Here is a 21,106-nt window from a genome sequence, read left to right as displayed (position 1 = left end):
AAGAGGAAAATAAAATTCTCAATCTAGCTATTGATGGGTGGCCTAAGCGGCAGTGTCACCGTGTAATGGACTCTCGATCCAGAGAAATGGTACTAGAAGCGGCAACGGGTGTATCATCGAGAAGATAAGTGCCTCCTCGCTGATGCCCCCCCACCAATCACTCTCTTCATCTGTAGGTCCTGAAACAAACAATAAGAATGGAAGAAAGTAATGGAACAATTTAATGATTCAGTAAGAGAGCTAACAAACAATAAGTTTAATGGAAAACGAGGCACATGCAAGATTGAGGATAGAGACAAGGAAGAAGAAAAAGGGATATAACCAATCCCAGAGAAGGGAGTTTGGGTTCCATCTACAACTATGACATACTGAGTGTGGGAAGAAGGAGAATAAGAGGAAAACAATTGTGACTTACCAGTCATATGGGAGGAAGCTCCCTAGTCTATGACCCAAGAGGTAGGAGAGGATGACCCAAGAAGAGCAGTACCTGACTGGGCCGAAACTGCGTGAGAAGGCTTAAGAATATCACGAACGTGAAGCCGCATAAGGGCATCATATGCAGCTCGAGAAATGATGACTCACGTGACGTAGACTGCTCAACCGTTGGGGTGGAAGATTGTCCCTTAGGAGCAATTACGGATGCAACAGAAGCAGTGGCATATGGAGGACAACCATGGATCTAACAGCAATAATCAATAGTGTGATTGGTTCCACCGCAATGCGAACAAATGCGGGAACCATCACGTTCTTGTCCACGTCCACCATGACTACGAAGATTACGACCGCCACGACTACGATCTGCCTCGCGGCCTCTACCACGACCACCATAACAAAAAATGCACCCTGAACTCAAGGATGGTACCCGAAGGCCAAGAGAGGACTAATCGCAAGCAAGACGTGCCAAACACTCTGGTGACACAAATGAATGAGAAGCAAGAGCAAAGACAGTAGCGCACTGACACATGGCATAGACTATCGTCAATGGGGGGAGATGATACTGCATAACAACCTAATCTCAAACATGAAGATAATCGAAGTACAACCCAGCTAGAAACTGCATGATATGAGTATCATCATATTGCTTATAGGCATGTTCATGATCCTCTTTACATTTGGAAGGAAGAGGCTAATACAAGTCTAACTCATATCACATGCCTCGAGGCGTCGAATAGTAATATTTTAATGATCTTGAGTTTTGTTAGAACTGACCAATTTCTTGAAGTGTATCTCAAATGCCTTTAGCCAAGACTCTGAGAACATATCATGAAGCGTATCCCAAATGCTTTTAGCCGATGATAAAAACATCATTGAGTGGTTAATCGAGGAATCCATACTATTCAACAACCATACAATAACTTGATAATTCTCCTTTGTCCAAGACTTGTAGGTAGCATCTATAGAGCTTGGAGGATCATCCAAAATATACGACAACTTCTCACGGGCTCTAAAGAACACTTTTACAGATTGCGCCCATTAAAGATAGTTGTCACCATTCAACTTAATAGAGGTAATCTGCAGGGGGTTGGATTCAAGAGACCACATGCCAAGAGATGAGGGCCCTTTGTCAGCCATAGGAAACTCCAAGTAAGAAGGATTGATTCAAACAACTCTTTCTCACTCAATCCTTCAAGGGAATAAGAGATAAACCTCAAACAAATAGTAATCGTCCAAAATAACAAGAAACCCAGTTAGATTTGATGAAACTGAGTGAAAAACAGCCTAGCTGCACGTCCATTTGAGGTTAAAATCCACTCGAACATGGATCTTAGGTATAAAAATAATAATAATTCTCCATGAGTAGCTTGGAAGGAAGATTTCGGTCCATCTTGAGCAAAGAAACCAAAGAAAAGCTTACTGATTTGAGGTAGATCGAAGAAAAACGGATGAAGGGCTCGATTTTTGAATTTCTCTATTTCGCCCAAAACACAATGAAAGGAGGTCTAAAAAACTTTTAAAAATTCATGAAAAATCTTTTAAAATCAAGATCTATCAAACCCTTAAACTTTTATCTCAAATGGAGTCTATATGTCCGCACAACGCTGACATCAGCCGTATGGTTGCTGACGTCGGCAAAGTGACGTGTCGCCTCTCAACTTGTTGAATGCGGAATGCTTGGATCTAATCTCTGATACCAAGTAGAAAAAGGTTTGATGATTATAGTGTGAAAAAAAGAGGAGAAGAAAGAGGAGAGTTTGGGAAATGTTTTGTGTTAAGCTAACATGCCCTAACACACAATGTTTTATTAGAATAGAGCATCTAGTACACTGTGGGAGAAGAGGAAAGTGTGCACATGCACTTGCATTAAAAGAGCCACATACACTATACACTAACACTCTCTAGAACAACAACATGAGCTGACCACTCTGGAGGCATGAGGGAATAAGAGGAAAGCACAAAAGTGGAAGCCCGCTGACACATGACATAGACAACCGTCAACAATGGGAGATGATCCATCACAACAACCTAACTCCGAACACTATGATAATCGGAGTTCAAACCGGTTAAGAACTACATGATGCGAGTGTCGTCGCGCTGCTTCCGGGCATGTTCATGATCGTCTTTACACTTCGAGGGAAGAGGTTGATAGATATCAAGTTCATCCCACATGCCTTGTAAGGTCGAATAATAATCCTTCAACATTATGGACTCTGGTTGAAACTGACCAATATCTAAAATAAGCTGGAACACTCTTGAGAAGTTTTGAGCCTCAAAGAACATATCATGAAGAGTGTCCCAAATGCTCGTAGCCATAGATAGAAACATAACAGAGTTATTCACGGAAGGCTCCATTCCGTTCAACAACCAAGCGATAACTTGATAATTTTCCTTTGTCCAAGTCTTGTAACTGGCATCCGGAGTGCTTGGAGGGTCATCCAATATGTAAGATAACTTCTCACAGGCCCCCAAGAATACTTTGACAGATTAAGCCATTGAAGATAGTTGTTGCCATTGAACTTAACTGACATAATCACCATAGGGCTGGATTCAAGAGATGCGGCAGAGGAAGACTATGCACTTTGTCTTCCATAGATGACCCAAACTAGAAACTCACGAGAAGAGAGGAAAAATGGCCCACACTTAGACCAAAAGAGGAAAATGGCAGCCCGAAGCTATAAGGCAGCCACCAAACAACCAATAAGGGAAGAACAACAACAAGAAATAGGATTAAACAGTCAAAGGGACCACACACAGCAGCTGGGGTGAACAGTAAATTTCAAAAAAAAAAAAAAAAACCCACAATCAGCCACATTTTTTGGGTAAAAACATCACTCAAAAATGATTTTTTTATTTTCCTTTGAAAACCCTCTATGGAAAGATTGGGGGAGGTATTTCGACCATTCATGTTGAGGCGATTTGAGAAAAAGCTTACCGATTGAGAGAAATTGAGAAAATGGAGGATTAGGGCATGCTTTCCGAAAAACCCTATTTTAGGAAAAACTCAAGGAAAGAATGATTTTTAAAAAAAAAAAAACCGAAAAGACCAAAAATCTTCTCACACCATGTTCTCCCAAAATCCAAAAGAAACCTCTTCAAACCATGCCATACATTTGTATGATACTGATGTCAGCCATATGGTTGCTGACGTCAACAATATATTGTTCATAGAAACAAGGTTTGACGCCAGAAATCCGCTCTGATACCAAGTAGGAGATTAAAAGAAAGAAATAATGGTGAAGGGAAGAGAAAAAGAGGAGAGAGTGTTTGGGAGAATGAGTGTCATGTGTCCCTTACCCTAACACCGACACTTATTACAATAAAGGTACAGAGTTCTGCAGGAACATGAATGATGGTGCGCATGCACTAGTACAACAGGCAAACAATAAACATACACACGCCAAATGCTAATATATATATATATATATATATATAATCTCTACATCACCTTGCTCATCAAACCTGTTAATCAACTGTAAATCACCACCATGAAGTGAAGATACAAAAATAAGCCTGATGAAAAACTCTGGGAGTTGGGGCCACATTAAAGGTTTCAAAGAAGAAAAGCATGTGAGTGGGCTCTATCCTGGCCGTTAGTTGAAGGCAATGGCATGGATCTTAGCTCGCAAAGAACGCCCTATGGTTTGCACACACGCATTTGTGTGTGTTAGTTCGCGTGCATAAATATTTAAGCCCCTCTATTAGGAATCTTCAAGGATGGCAAGAATATGCTCAATGGCAACAAAAAGGAATAAGAAGCATTACCGACTTTTGCAGCAAACTCCATCCATATGTCAAATGCAGTTCGATGCAGTTTCACTCTATCCTTAATAAATCTCTTTGAATATTTTGAAATTAAAGCCCAATTATCTGTATTGTAACAGATGCTGCAACAGATAATCGAAATATGAAATAAAAAGCGCATATGAAGTACACCACTTAAAAAGCTTGAAAAAGAAAAAAAAAAAAAAAACATCAACCATTGATAACACATAGATGGAAAGAGATAGAGGCCATAATCAACTGGAACAATGACTAAGAGTTTGAGATCTCACAAATCTAATGCACTAGAGTAATGAAACCATGCAATTCAACTTAAAGTTGGTAGACTAGTGAAGAAATAATGTACAAGATGAAACCTGCAGGCTAAGTATCTTAGCATCCAAAATACATAAGCATCTCAACACATTTCAATGGGCCAAGATCTTTGAGAGATACCTTTGTGAATACACTGTCCACTTGTTAAGAATGTGACAGGTGTTTTTTGCTTAACCACACTCAATATCAGCATTCAACATTAATTTTTCACTTATTAAGTTCCTTTTGTCCACTGAGATGACAAAAATATATTAATAAAGTACATGAGACATGTACTGTATTGCATTGATATTTTCAGTACAAGATCACAAAGTAGTACCTCCTATATATGTTTGTACCCACTCTTTAAGGTTCAAAATAGCAAAGAAATACAATTCAATGTCCTTTTGTAGATTTTATTTTATTTTTCTGGTAGAGAACCTTCTTTTGTTTGATGAATAGATATAACTAAAATTTTATTAAGAGAAAATGAAAAGAAACAAGGAGCAATGATGAGGAATCATCACTACTGATGCAACAAATTCAGACACCAGGCAGGAAAAAAAAAAAAACGTCCCAGGAAAATTAACTAAAGCCTTTAAAGATTTAGCCCTAGTAACTGCATTCATTTTAGCTCTCCGAAACACATCCACCACCACCACAGAGCTGGATACATTCTGAAAGCATCAATTATTGTGCTCCAACCATATTGCCCTTAGCCATGAAAGAAGGGCTACCTTCCACAAGGTCTTCCCTTCTGGGTCATGAAATTTGTCATCCCAAGTTATGAAGAAGGGCCTGACTGAATGAGGGATCACCCAACAGGTCTTGAAGAGGTCAAAGAACCTCAACCCAGTGATCTAAGTATCAATATCATTACGTGTATCAATGACTGGGGACATGGAAACATGTGTCGGTATCGCCAACATTATTGACGATACTCGGAAAATAACACTAAGGGAAACATTGGGGAAATGTGGAAATTTTCGGTGAAACTCCGGGAGATTAAAAGACACATGTTTACATGTACAAATCAAAATATTGTAAAAAAACAGCTATGCATAATAAGTTTCCATTTTATAGGTGCCTAAACATGTGTTGTCAAAAAAATTAGTATAAAATAAATATATAAAACTTGTAGCCAAACAATTGATTGGCCAATGCTCATTAATATATAAATTTTCTATATTAATTAACAGTAAAGAACACATATTGTCCAATATAAATAAAATAAAATAAAAAGAAGGAAAAAATTAGGATTTCCCCCATTTGTCACTTAATGTTATTTTTCTCCACGACAAATCCATGTCAATGCATGAGAATCACGCATAGGCATGGATTTCCATTGCAATCTATATTAACATTTAAGAGGGGGGGGGGGGGGGGGGGGGGTGGGAAAAGAAGTTTCTATGGATTTTTTGCCACCTTTGACTTTCAACCTATCCTTGTTTTTGAATCAAAATTTCTCCCCAAATCCAAACTTTAATTCAATAAAACCAAGAGTGATCGAAATCACCTAAAGAACAAATTTTATTTTATTTAAAAATAAAAAATAAAAAATGGAGCTTTTTTTGTTGCCAAAATTTTAACTAATTTTCTCCTATTTACGGATATTTCCTAGTGTCAGGGATATTATTGCTAGTGGCAGAAATATTATCGATGGTATCATCGATATGAGGGAACCTTTATATGGGATTCTTCTCAAAGTATTGTTGGTATCGATAATATTGCCAAGTATTGCATATATTATCAAAAATATCATCAATATTTGGAATTTTTTACACTTCCAGCAGTTTCGGTATTGTTGACCTGGCGATACCAATCATATTGGCGATATTATGAATATTTGTACAACGACATGAAATAGAGAGATAGAGAGGACCCTATTACTACATTCATAGATTCCAACACCCTAATGCCTACAACCCCATCGATTGATGGCTTGCATACTTCCTCCTACTTAAGCAAACAGAATTTATGCTTTTCTTCCACCCCTTGCCATAAGAAATCACATCGCAACTTGTCTCATCTATCCAGAACTGGCTTCGGACATTTATAAAAAGAAATGAAATAGAGAGGAAGATTGGAGAGGAATGCTTTGATAAAAGTGATGCGTCCCACCATAGACAAGTGTCGACTCTTCCACTTAGACAACTTTCTCTTGAACCCTTCAATGACCCTACTCCATAAATGTTTTGTTGGTTTACCCAAACACAACAGGAGCCCTAAATAAGTAAAAGGGAAAGAACCAACTACACATCCGAAGACATCTACAAAGATGGACACTTCTTCTTTGGATAGCCCAATTCCTAACATCTCACTTTTCTTGATATTTATCTTTAGCCCCAATACCTCTTCATAGTACCCTATAACCTTCCTTAGATTATCCACCATAGATACATCTTCCTCGCAAAACAAAAGTGTATCATCTATAAATTTTAGATGAGAAAGTTGGACCCTATCTTGTATTCCTCGAAAGCCACAAATAAGACCCGCCTTTTAGCCTTTGGCAAGCATTCTATTCAAAGCCCCATTTAATTCGTGTAGAATGCTTTCTGGCTTTTCGGACCTTCTGCTTAGGACTTCCTTCCAATCATTTAGTTTCCCCTTAAGAGACTCGAGCTTTTGAGCCAAACGGAAACCAGCCACACCTATGACATTGAAGATTGCCACCAGTTTTTAATAAGATCAATGAATCCTTCCCCTTCCAACCATGCAAATTCAAATTGAAAAGGCTTTGGTCCCCACTGTCCTCCTCGACTTCCATTAAAATAGGTCGATGGTTGGACATCGGTCTAGGAAGACCACACGTTATAACAAGTGGTGGGTATTTGTCAACCCAATCAGTAAAAAGCATAAATTTGTCCAATCTAGCCACAACTAGAGCCTCCCTTCCATTCGACCATGTATATTTAGCCTCACCCAGTGGAACATCTATCATTTCATTGTCTCACCTATTCCTTGAACCCTCTCATGCTTCTAGTAACTTGACCCCCCATTTGATTTTCATGTACAAACCTAACAACATTAAAGTTGCCCCCAACGCACCATGAAGCATTGAATGTAGCTCTGACCTGATTAAACTTTGCCCAAAATAAGTGTCTGCAAGTCAAAAGACAAGGCCCCATACACTGTTGCGAAAAGCCACCTGAATTGTGAAGAAATCTCCCCTATCGAAACTAACAAGCACCTAACAGAACTACCTTCTAAACACCATATATGCTTGTCCCAGGCCATCACTACACCACCCGTCGAACCTTTTGCATTCAGCATAGATCATCCCTTATTCTTAGGGCGGAAAGGTGGGCGAGTTCAACCCAACTGACCCGACATTGGGTTGGGCTTGGGCAGGACGTATCAGGTTTGGTCTCGAGCTTGGGCCATACAAACACCAACTTGAAAAAACTTGGGTTAGGCTCGGGTTGAGGTCTCGGGTTGTCCGACCCAACCCGAACACGAACAATATATAAGTTCCTTGTAGATTAATTACAATTGAGTGGAGATCGTCTGAGTTGAAGGCACAGTAAATTCCAATGCCGTTGGGTTTCACTGGTCCACATCATTTTCGATGACTCAAGCTAACAAGATATGTCGGATTTCTTTTTCCCAAATAGATTGCTTGATACACAATACGACTTTTTAAGGAGTAGTTGTCCTATATTTTAGCTGGTTTGTTTAGAAAAAATGAACTTCTTTATGATAAATAACTACATATATAATTAATAAAATTATAGGTATAAAAATAAGACGTTTATTGAAAATATAATAATGAAAATATTAGCATATATCTACCCGACCAACCCAACCGAGCCCACTTGGGTTGGGCTTGGGTTGAGAATTCGCAACCCGAGGTTGGGTTGGGTTGGGTTAGGGTTGAGGTATAGGAACCTTGGGTTGGGCTAGGGTTGAGCACCAGCCCGACCCAACCCCCCCCCCCGACTTTCAACCTTACTTATTCTTGACTCCCCTACTATGATGTATGCATTGCGTCAATCGTTGTTACCACTATCAGGTTCAAACTCCACGTGGGACCATTTCCCCGTTTCTGATTTCTCTCTTTTGCTAGATGGACCATCTATTTTCCAAGCCTCTTCCAAACCTGTCGAAAAGAGCAAATGACACCCTTAGGCAAATACACGTCCTGATCCTCGTGTTAAAATTGATAGACTTGGTTGTCTTCTTAGACACATGTTCTCCGAAGATTTAAAAAATCCTTCGCCTCTTGACTCTAATGTCCGCCAATTTTCCTTGATAAGGTTCCCCCCCCCCCAACACACACACACAAAAATTTGAGCCTTCTCCCGAGCCTAAATTGTTGTCCAACCATCCTGCATTCTCTCCTCAATGATGTTGTAGCCCATTGATGACTCCAAACACTTGGATGGCCCAACAACTACCACGACAGAACTTGTGTTGACTTCCCACATGTGCTTCATTAGAGTGTGGCACGTGCTTATCCACAACCCTAACTCTTTCATGTGGCATGAGCCTCAACAACGATGTATGGGTAGCATCAATCGCTACTGCCACAACCATGTTCGGATTCCAAGTGAGAGCATCTACCCATTCGTTTTTTGAACAATGCATCTACCCATTCATGATTTCTCTCTGTTGCTGGACATACCATTTGTTTTCCAAGCCCCTTCCGAACCTATGGAAAACATACGACCCCCTCAAGCAAAGACGTGTGTCTCAATCCTCATGCTGAGCTTAACAAACTAAACTGTTGTCCTGGACACGTGTTCTCTGAAAATAAAAACCCTTCACCTCCAACTCTAACGCCCACCAATTTTCATCAATAAGGATGCTCCCCTCATAAAAGCCTCTTTGATGTAGGACCAATGCATGAACTAAGTAACATGTGAGATCAAATAGCCAAATTAAGATATTTAACAAAAAATACAAACATCGCTATAATCATCACAAATATCATGAAAATCAAAAGAAAACCATGCATAATCCTAGCCTAAGCTACCAACATTGTAACACAAGATCATTAAATAAAAAGAAACTAAGATCTAATGGATGTAGGGACATCCAATTGCATAGGGTATAATCTATTTCAAAATAGGAAACCTAATACAACCTAGGGTGAAAATTAGGGTTTAAGTAATTTGGGAAAGTAGGAAAATTAGGAATTTTAGGTTTAGGATTTCGAGGATGGAAGAAAGGGATTTTGATATAATGATGGTGGGAAACCAAAAGGGGTAGGTGGGATTTACACGTGTGGCCGTACGGTCACACCTGTGGCGTGAGAGGATGGGTTTAAGTCGGTTAGGGTTTGGATTGTGGATGGGTATGGGAAAGTAGGGTTTGGGAGAAGACGAAGATCTGGAATGGAGAGAATGAAGAATCTGAAGAAAATATCTGGATGGGGGAGAAAAGAGAAGATGTGGGGATAGATGGAGACCTCGCACCTCTGTTGATGAAGATTAGCCTCGCGCCAATCTTCCTTCCAAATCGCATGAAGATGGGAGAAGAAAGCAAGAGCTTTTTCTTTTTCTTTTTTTAAATCACAAAATCCAATGGGAGAGAGGTCACACGCCCCCCCTCTTATATAGATCCAAGAAGTTTTAAAAATTATAATAATCTTCGCCTTGTCAATCTTAACGAAAATAGCCCTAGTCGAAATAAAATTAACCAAAATACTCATAATGTGTCCAAATATAAAATAATAATAAAAACTAAATTCTAAAAGATGAAAAAGTCTAAAACTGATGTGGACGATCAACGATCAATGGCCCAATCGTTGTTCCTTCGATCCAACGGTCTAGATCACTCCATAAAGCATCCCATGTGCATCTTCCCAATGTGGGGTCTTCCAGATGTTCACACACGCACATGGGGTCTTCAGCACGATCACGTGCACTCGCCTAGCCACAGGGAAATTGGTGCGGCCCGCCTCCTCTGATACGTACGTAAGGGTGTATGTGATGTGATGTCCTCATTACTCTTTCATTACATGTCAAGAAAATGTTCATTTCACCTTGGCATGTGGCGCTCTAAACCTAAGGATCAACTCCGATGCATACACTAAGCCAATCATCCATGCCACGAAATTCTTCCCCCACAGCACTTGTAATCTGAGCCTCCTCCTGAGCCTAAATCATCGTCCAACCCTCCTGCATTTTCTACTTGATGACATTGCAGCCCACTGATGACTCCAAACATGTGGATGGCCCAACATCTACCACGATAACCTCCCACCATTCCTCATCATCTCTCTCCTTATTTGTCTTAAGGAGAGGAGAGAAATACCCCACAAAATATTTACTCCTACCCAAACTGCTAATGGTTTGGGGTCGACCGATGTTGTTCATCTCCTCACACAAATTCTAACAACACTAATTTCTTCTCCGTTCACAATCAAAGTGTCAATGGACATCAATGTTGCCAAATCGCAAATGCCATCACATGAGAATGGCATATGTTGTTTGAATAATGGCATTGCATAATCACATATGCAATTGCATATTGCTCTACCTTTTTTTTCTTTTTTTTTTTTGAAAAAAAAAATGAAAAATATGTATAAAGGTGGGGGGGGGGGGGGGGGGGGGGCGGGGATAAAAAAAAAAATTGAAAAATTCTATAAATTTATGCCTAATTACTACAGTTGATTGCATTGGGTTCTTTTATCTATTTCATTGTAGTTTGAGTATTTGAGACTATTAGACCATCTATAAAATAAGTTACAGTTAATCACTTATATTATATTTACATAAAATTTAACAAAACACACAACATGTTAAATTAGAGAATTAATTATTAAAAACTTCGAACATAGAAATTTTATTGAAAAAAACTTCGAACATAGAAATCATAGTTATAACTAAAAAAAAAAACACGACTTGCAAAGTATGCCATCGCATACTTATTGCACAAAAAGTATGCCATAACATACTATCCTGGATCACATGTGCTATTAGCATATGTGGTCCTTCTAAAGAAAATGGCATATGCGATCCTTCTAAAGAAAATGGCATATGCAATCGCATATCCGCATATTTGATTGCACATAACAATGATGGCCATAACCTCACCTAGACACAATCTCTCTCTCTCTCTCTCTCTCTCTCTCTCTCTCTCTCTCTCTCTCTCTCCATTTTCTCTTCCTACACAAACTGCTAATGATTTGGGGTCAACCAATGTTGTTCGTCTCCTCATGCTGATCCTAGTGGCACTGATTTCGTCTCCGTTTGCAGTCGAAGTGTCAATGGCCATAACCTTGTCTAGACACGATCTTACAACCTTGAACACCTCGATAACTCATATTTCCAATGAAATCCCCCACAATAGATACCACGTTTCCACATCTCCAAAGAACCTATGGACCTTCATGACTAGCCCATCTTTGAACAAGGTCCTTGCAATGATGATCTTATTGATGCTAGCATCAATTCTAATGGATACCCACAACTCTGCCTCTTCTAAGGGTTTGATGATGCATTCGTCTTCCCAAAGCCTGCAACATGCTCTAGACTTCCTTCAAAGAAGCTCCAGCTCTTGGGATGACGAATAGGGTATGTTGCAGCTAAGCTCGAGTCCTCTTTAGAACTGTTGGGTTAACCTTCACCACCGAGACTCCCTCCTCCTCTTCCTTCCAAGCCCATTCCTCCACACCTTCATGAAGCTTCAGACCATTCCGTGGGAACTCGAAACTACATCCTCATCTTTCTACTTACCCACTACAGCCTCGACGAATGACTTCGCTACCCACACCACTTTTCCATTCCCCCTATCCACCGACTCCCTAACCCTCCCTTCTTCCCCAGTAACATTCCTGCTCTCCTTGGAACCTAGACTTCCCTACTCCCACTGCTTCGCTCCCTTTTCTTTAATCCAAACCCTGCCCAGCTCAACTATTTCCTATTGATACCTATCTTCAACCACCATATCCATACCATAGTGTGTTTTTTGCACTAGGACCCTCGTCCCTTCAAAAACTCGGCCATAGATCTCACCAATCACTTGCTCCAGCTCCTCCGTCCGCATACGCATGAAGGCAAAACCTCAAAATGCTTTCGTCTTCTTGTCCTGAGGAATCACAACCTCCATGACTCTCCCGCATCGACCAAATACACTGAAGCAATGAAACTCCATCCAGTTTGATGGAAATTTCTCGACATAAAGTGTTGGGTAATCTCACAACGAAAAACCTCGATGCTCATTCTTGGCCTTCTTTTTCCTCACAAAAACAATCCATCCCTCGTTCTAACCTATTGAACAACTGGGCTCGCCTGCGATACTGATCTTCCCTTTACCTTTTCTCATCTTGACCCAACCTTTTCCCTCTCCAACTTTCACCACAGCTACCTTATCAGAACTTCAAGACTCCAGCGTTGATGCGGGACTTAGATCTTCTCCCAGACATGAAGATTCCTCATCTTTTGTCTAGCTAAAATTCATTTGAGCATTTTATAGTATTCATTATATTCAAATTAAAAACTATTTTGACTATAGTCAATCGATGTAGTATACTATTAGATAGTCCTTTGTTGTAATCAATCTATGTAACATAGCACTTGTGAGAGTTTTGTGCTCTTATTGCTAGTCCTAAGATTAGATAAAGGAGGAGGGTTGCGTCAGGTCAGTAGCCGGCACCAAACTTTTGCCATAATTTTCATCATGAATCCGAACATAGCTGACCCCAATTAGTTGAGATAAGGCTTAGATGATGATGATATTCAAATTAAAGATATTGATGTGCACCTCCAATGTATGCATATCTTGATATTTGAAAAGCCATGTCAAACAACTTGCACCATGACACATGATTTTCTTTTTCTTTTTTCTATTGATTACAATAATACATGAATTGGAGTGTAGGTAACATAAATCATTACAAATCAATTCAGATAAAGGAAGGTTGCGTCAGGTTGGCAGCCGGCACCAAACTTTTGCCATAATTTTCATCATGAATCCAGACATAGCCAACCCCAATTAGTTGGAATAAGTCTTAGATGATGATGATATTCAAATTAAAGATATTGATGTGCACCTCCAATGTATGCATATCTTGATATTTGAAAAGCCATGTCAAACAACTTGAACCATGACACATGATTTTCTCTTTCTTTTTTTCTATTGGTTACAATAATACATGAATTGGAGTGTGATGGGGACATCACGTGCACACGCAGACGCACACCACCTCCCTACGTACGTACGCAAGGAGGAGGGCCCCACTGTCGATCTAGATCGATGACGACATGCAGGGAGGGTCTCCTAGTTAGAAGATTGAGTTTTGGTTCGTTAGAATGGGCTAGGTAGTCAAGTAAAGCCCATCATGGGATCTCATGATCGTGGCCCACTAGTCGGATTAATCTCATATTTTAGGTTTTGCTTATTAATGTTATTCACAGTATCATGGATGCTTTAGATTTCTTTGATTAGTTTTTATTTTGGTTTACTTCATCGCCAAGTAATAGGTTGCGCACAAGGCGCGAGTTTTGGGGTATAGGGTTTTCTTATAAATAGGCACCCCTTGTAGTTCTTTTTCTCATTGAAGATTAATAAAAATTCCTGTGTTTTTCTACTCCTCTAAGCTCTTGAGTTGTGGAAATTCAATTGGGTGCGAAGCCCTCCCTTCATCGAAGGGCCAACTACTGTGGTGCGAAGCCACATCTATCCCGATCCACCCGTATCTTCTATCACCCATTCTTCTCACCTTCTACAACCATCCTCGCTTCAAATCCGTCAGCTTTTGCAGCAGTTCTTCTCCCTATAGCCGATTTCCAGAATTTGGCCCTGCAGGAGGACTGAAACTTCGGCGGAGCACCACGCACAAACCACGCATCCGATCGACACGAAACTCAGAGGTTTTGAAGCCCTCCCCTGGCCGACTAGAGCCAAGGAGGCGTTTTCCGCATTCGGGGCCCCCTCGCACGTGCGGCCAAGCCCCTGCGCACGTGCGTCAGGCCTGGCCCGCTATTCGCACAAGTGGACTGTCGCCAGGTTCAGAATTTCCGACTATTTTATCTCTCTCATACCTATTTTCCGTAACCCTAACCCTAGATTACATTATTTTCAATTTGTTTGCTCCTTTTCTAATCCTAGGGTTTTCTGAATTGAAAATGGTGAATCTCTTAGATTAAGGACTGGTTACTATACATGTGTAGATGATTTCTATTTCCCTTTGAGCATCGTTTGGTCCATAATTTTACTAATCCAGTCCTAGCCTGTGTAGGCCTGGACCCGCACAGATTCCCCTTGCTTGAATGTTTGGACTTTTGTGTGGGATGTGGAATTTTTATGTCATTGTTTCTGAATTAGTATGATCTAAGCCTGAAATCTTGCATATCATATTTAAATTTCATGTCCTACATCAGAGTGTAGGTAGCATAAATCACTACATATCAATTCGTTAGGGTATCATAAGATTACTAACATAATTTTTTTAAGACAATGCTTGGTGTAATATTTTATAGACAATGTTTGGCGAATGTTATTCAGCCAAACCAAGGTATTCAAAAATGGCTAACGGTGGGGACCGGGGTATCCCAAATTGGTTACGTTTCGATCGTAACGGCTGATACGTAACGGTAACGGCGGTTACCATTACGCGATACGAGGCTGAAACAGAGAGGTGCGGAAAACGGAACCGAAATGGCCGTTACAAGGCATAACGACCGTTATGAGCCCGTAACAGTTGTTACGGGCAGTAACCCTTAAAGAAAAAACAAACAAACAAAAAAACAAACAAAAAAAAAAAAAGGAAAAGAAAAGAAAAGTAAAAACGAAAAAAGAAAAGAAAAGAAAAGAAAAGAAAAAAAGAAAAGGAAAAAGAAAAAAACCTTGTTCTCGCATCCTCTTCTTCTTCTTCCTCTTATTCTTCTTCTTCTTCTCCATGGCGCTGCTGCAGCTCCTCCTCCTGCTTCTTCTTCTTCTTCTTTCCCCTCTGGTGCAACTCCCTCTCCACCCTTTCTTTTTCCCTCTCGTTTTCTCCTTCTCTCTCATTTTCTATTTCTTTCCTTCTCATTTTTTTCTTTTTCTTTTTATTTTTCCCTCTCATTTCTCTCCCTCAGTCGCAGTCTCGAAAAAAATGAATGGGGGCGTGGCTAGCCGCGGATTAGATACTGACAGGTTAGTAGCGAGTCGGCTACTGAAGTGACGTCACCAAGTTCTGTGGGCCCCACTATGATGTATCTGTTGTATCCACACCGTCCATCCATTTTAAGATATTATTTAGGGCATGAGCCAAAGAATTGAGGCAGATAAAAAGATGTAATGGACCCCACCACAGAAAACAGTGGGGAGAGTGATTCCCACCGTTGAAACTATCCTAAGGGCCACCATAATTTTTATTTGAAATCCAACCCGTTCAAAAGTTAAAAAAGACATGAAATAAGGTAAAACACAGATATCAGCTTGATCTAAAACTTTCGTGGCCTTTAGAAGTTTTTAATGGTGGGCATCACTGTCTCCACAGTTTTCTGTGCTGGGGTCCACTGGAGCTTTGGATTTAACTCATTCTTTGGATATTGCCCTAAAATGATCTCTACAAATGGATGGAAGGTGTGGATATAAAACATACATTATGGTGGGGCCCACGGAACTTGGTAACGTCACTTTAGTGGCGTGTCTCGCTACTTAAACCTGTAGGTAGCTAATCCGCGCCCGGCGTGGCTGTAAAACAGCCACATATGTACCTTATTTTATCGGTAGTCTGCAGCGTATGCCGCTTAGTGCACTTGCATTATTTTAGTGCATGCGGCCCACCTTGATTTATGTGTTGTATTATATATCGATGCCACCCATCAGTTTTTCCTGATCATTTCAAGGCATAGTCCCTAAAAGGAAGCAGATCTAGATCTCAAGTGGACCGCACAATAGAATTGAATGTCCACCGTGCACTTGCATTGTTTTTGTGCATGTGGTCCACCTTGATTTATGTGTTATATTATATATCCATGCCACCCATCAATTTTTCTTGATCATTTCAAGGCATGGTCTCTAAAATGAAGTAGATTCGGATCTCAAGTGGACTGCACGGTAGGATTGAATGCCCACCGTTAAAAACCTATTATGACCCACTGTAATGTTTATTTACCATTGAAACTGTTGACAAGGTTGCATGGACATGGATCAAGGAAAACACAAGTTCGCAACTTAAAAAATAATGCTAACAAATAATAATAATAATAATAATATAAGTTTTAATTGTGGGAATTCAATCCCTATTGTGTGGTCCAACAAAGATTTGGATTTGCCTCATTTTTTGGACCATGAGTTGGCAAAAAGGATGGACAGCATGGATATACAACAAATGCATCAAGGTGGGTCCTATGTTCAGTGCGTCATTCACTAGTGGTCCACCTAAGATTTAAATCTACCTGATTTTTTGGGTCCTGCTTTAAAATGAGTTGGCAAAATAGATTGACAGCATGGATATACAGATACATCAAGGTGGACCCCAATTTCAAGGCCTCACCCACTAGTGGTCCACCTTAGATCTGGATCTACCTTATTTTTGGACCATGCCTTAAAATGATTTGATAAAACAGATGGATGTCATTGATATACAATACATACATCATGGTGGGCCCTATGTACATGGCCGCAAAAATTGTCCATGAGGCATACATTAACTCAAAATTAATAAATTAAATTATGGCACTATTGTTGCCAAGTCACAATTCCAAAATTAAATTGTTTAAATGATTCTCACCGTTAATTTGCAAACACTTGTTTTTCTGAAATATGATCATTTGATATTTTTCATTTATCACTGTTCAATAAATATCCACCAATCCATTAGTGAGATAAGTGCCAATAGATTGCATGAATTTAACATTGATTTGGGGCATCAAATGGTCCACCAAATCAGTTCTAAATCAACGACACTATTTACTTGAATATAATTTCAAATTTTTTCTTAAGATTTATTGGGAAAAATTATATTAATTTGTTAGATATATGAATTATATAATTGGATGTAAAAGTCCCTAGATTGTACGTTGACATAAAATGTACACAAGTCACAAGGTATGTAATACACCAAACCTACAAATATGAGATATTTAGGTATTAGATTCATTCTAATTAATTCATATTGATATTATATACTAAAATAATTAAATATAAAATATCTACAGCCAATACCAGGTTGTCTGGTTCATAAATTCATCAGACAGTCCGATACAGCTTATCACCAAAGAGTGGACCGTTACGCCACCATAAACATGTTCCAATTTATAAATGAATGTATATTTGGAATGCTTAGAATATTCCGGATTTAATCCATATTTTTTCATATTTTTTTAGCCAAAAAAAAATTGCACCGTTACGGGCCGTTACGCCCCCGTATTGCCGATACACCCCCATATCCGTATCGGTATCGGTGGGCACCGTTACGCCAACCGATACCGATACGGGATACCTTGGTGGGGACCGTTATGCGTAATGGCCTATATAAGTTCATTATAGAAAAAATGGCCTGCAACGGCCGCATAACAACCCACAGCAGCCCTAGTCCTGTTATAAGTTGATGTAATTTCACTAATTCATTAAAAATAAATAATGTCCGGGTATTTCATATGCAGACAAACATATAATATTTCTGAGCATACAACATGATGTAAACTTATTAGATGCAAATATCTATCAATATTTGATATCATACAACAATACACGAATTAAAAGTCAAGGGAGTTGAGAGAATCAAGAGGAGGCTCTCTGCTTGGAAGGGCCAGTATTTGTCGCTCAGAGGAAGAATCACGTTATTAAAGTGGCCATATCCAATATGCCTTTGTATTTCATGCCCCTTTTACAGTGCCCAACTAGTGAGCTGAATAGATTGGAAAATATTTCGAGGGATTTTTTTTATGGAGGGTGGAAGACAATCATAAGTTTTACCTTATGCAATGGGGTGAAGCGTGTAAGCCTACCAGTGAAGTCTATAAACTTGGCCCTAATGGCGATATATTTGTGGAGATTTGGGGTGGAGGAAGTGTGTTTATGGAAACAGGTGATAGCTAATAAATACATGGTGGAATAGGGAGGCTGGTTCATTAAGTCTTCTTCTATATATCAATCATCTGGAGCTCAGAAGGCAATCTTCAAAATAGTCGACCCCTTCAACAAAGAAATCATTTTCAGTTGGCGATGACACCTGTATTCAGTTAGGGGAGGATATTTGGTGTACTGATACTCAATGTTTGGCCTTCCCCAGACTGGCCAACATTTGTCTACAAGAGAGATGCTCATTTCCATTGCTTCTCAATTAATAGACACGAAGTGATTCGAGCTCCTCAGTACCACAGGATGATCTCTCATCTTCCCTTTTCTGTTCTTTTCATAAATTATTGTGAATTCTGTAGTTGCACAAAGCAAAGCGGTCACAGATTCGGGTGCAGATTCAGGGAAGCGTAGAGCAACTTCGAAGCACAATTCAAAGCAGGAGTGACAGCTAGTTAGAAGGATCCTGAACACACACACACACCCCAGAAAAAAAAAAAAAAAAGGACCTATGGTAGAAGTTGCAATTCATCATCATCAAATTATGACTCCTCTAAAAAACCTTCTTCCAAGAAAAGCAATGTAACATGAAAGAATGGCTAACTAGATTACAAGCCTTTAAAAGCAAGATTCGGAATCTTAAAATAGATGATTAAAACAGATGGAATCCAATATTGTCCACTATTAAGGATCCATTATCTCGTTCCAAAGACGTTGATCTCAATCAAGAGCTTTTCTATGTACACATGGAATCAAAACTCAGACAAAACCGAGTTGACTTGGTTTTGGCAAGTCGTGTTCAGAGTAAACACCCCGAAACACACACGCACGTACACACGTTAGACTGAATCAGAATGGTTTCTGGCTATGGGTGGTTGCCTCCGAAACCAAGTTTTGATTACCTATAAGCACGCAAGCACCTTTACATATGGATGCACATGTGTGGAATATCTGACCATGCATGGTGCAACAAGTCGGCCCCATATTATGATTGCCAGGCCAAGAAATCTGATCAGACAACTCTTCAGGTAGGCATGCATATACAAAAGCAATGGAGGTCCCCAATCACCATAAGCAAGTGGCCAGCCTGATGAGTAGACTGGCCATATTTTTGGTTCAGGTCATCCACACAGTGGTGCCACCTGATGCATGGGTTGGGTTTCTGGCACGCATGCCAAGTTCGCAGTTGGACCATGTCTAGATGTGTGCATGGATGTAGCAAAATTCTTCTAATCAAAACTTAGCAGCAAGGATTTGCCACATGAAATAAATTAATCTTATGACTTTCTAGTAAAGATATCTCAAGAAAGTGGGTATTACAATCATGGCACCTGAAAACTATGTCTGCTGTACCCGGTTGCAATGGCAATGAGTTCTTTTTCAGCAGTTGCATGATTTCCACCATGAGTTTAAAGTCATTGTGTTCTTTGGCATAACACTGCAGCATCATAGCCCCAACATCAGGCACAGCCGCACAGGCAACAAATAATAGCAAACTCATAAAAGTGCTCAACATCAATTCATTACAAGTAAATGATGAGCAGAGCAGATGCTTGGAGTTAACCCATAAACATTATGCTCCCAGAGAGTCCTCATCCCTGCATACCACAATTTTTCTTCAGAATATCTTGAGTCCAACTAACAGGTTCTTTTGTAGAGATTTGCCAACCCTTCATGCTAAACCAACATGCTGGCACACATACGAACAGGTATTCATGTGTATGAGTCCCGAGCTGCTCATCAGGTGGCAACCGCCATGGACGTGACCAGTTCCCAAAACCAGGTTGGTTAGACAATCAACTGCTGGACTAGAGGGGAAAAAAATGGATGGTTGGAAGAAAAAATTAATAAGGGATCCACATTCGATGCTTAAATTTGGCAGTTAGGATTTTCTGACCAACATGATTTTCGGACAACATAACATCCACGTTAAGGATCCACATGAGCAGCTTGGATCTTGTACATACGTCCAATGTCCACACGTGCCATCATGTAGGATAAGCAAACCTCTCTTTTGTATATGATCCACAAATCTACATAAACTGAAGGACAAGTAATCACAGACAATGTCATAATCATGCAAAGGAAACATTCAGTGGATCCATATCATTACGCGTGACAGTCAGAATAGCAGTGTAAACCTAATTTTGAGTTCTCAATACTAACTGAAGGACAAGGAGATGAAAAACTTTCAGAAATGACACTTCCATGAAATAAGTTATTAGCAACATATTGAAAAATGAAAAACATCAAGTTCCAGGGCCGTCTTTATAGGAGGCTATGCGCAGGCCTTCTTTTCTATTTTTCGAAAGGTACTCAACTTATTAAAACATGCCAAAAGGCGAAAAATTACAGCAAGAACCCAGCCACCTCTAACCACTCACTTTCATTAGAGGCAAAAATACATCTAACCCACTCCAACACCCAAAAAAAAAACTTGGCCCTCTTAAAGACCTCCAACTCAGATGCACGGATATCCAGAAAAATTCTATTATTTCCCTCCCCTGACAAAGACCACAAAACCACTAACAACAATAGCCTCCACCCCTTGTGCCACTCTTAAAGAAGAGCTACAATAGATCCCGGTTTCACCTAATGCATCTTGAATATTGCTAGAAATATATCCCAAACTGACCGA

General features: G+C 39.8%; 1 protein-coding gene across 2 annotated transcripts in view; it reads right to left on the bottom strand.

Moving 5' to 3' along the window:
* LOC131224839 (uncharacterized) overlaps positions 1–21,106 on the bottom strand; it is a 47,113-nt gene that overhangs the window by 13,012 nt on the left and 12,995 nt on the right. For both annotated transcript variants that reach the window (XM_058220253.1, XM_058220254.1), the window contains exons 5-7: positions 19,996–20,066; positions 19,800–19,906; positions 4,201–4,322 (exon numbers count right to left, since the gene is read on the bottom strand). In XM_058220253.1, coding sequence (XP_058076236.1) covers positions 4,201–4,322; positions 19,800–19,906; positions 19,996–20,066 — 300 coding nt within the window. The remainder of the gene's footprint in view (positions 1–4,200; positions 4,323–19,799; positions 19,907–19,995; positions 20,067–21,106) is intronic.

This window comes from Magnolia sinica, chromosome 14, assembly GCF_029962835.1.
Source record: "Magnolia sinica isolate HGM2019 chromosome 14, MsV1, whole genome shotgun sequence".
In the NCBI taxonomy this organism is placed as follows: domain Eukaryota; kingdom Viridiplantae; phylum Streptophyta; class Magnoliopsida; order Magnoliales; family Magnoliaceae; genus Magnolia; species Magnolia sinica.
Note: the sequence above shows the minus strand (reverse complement) of the source record. Positions and strands in the feature narration are given on the sequence as shown.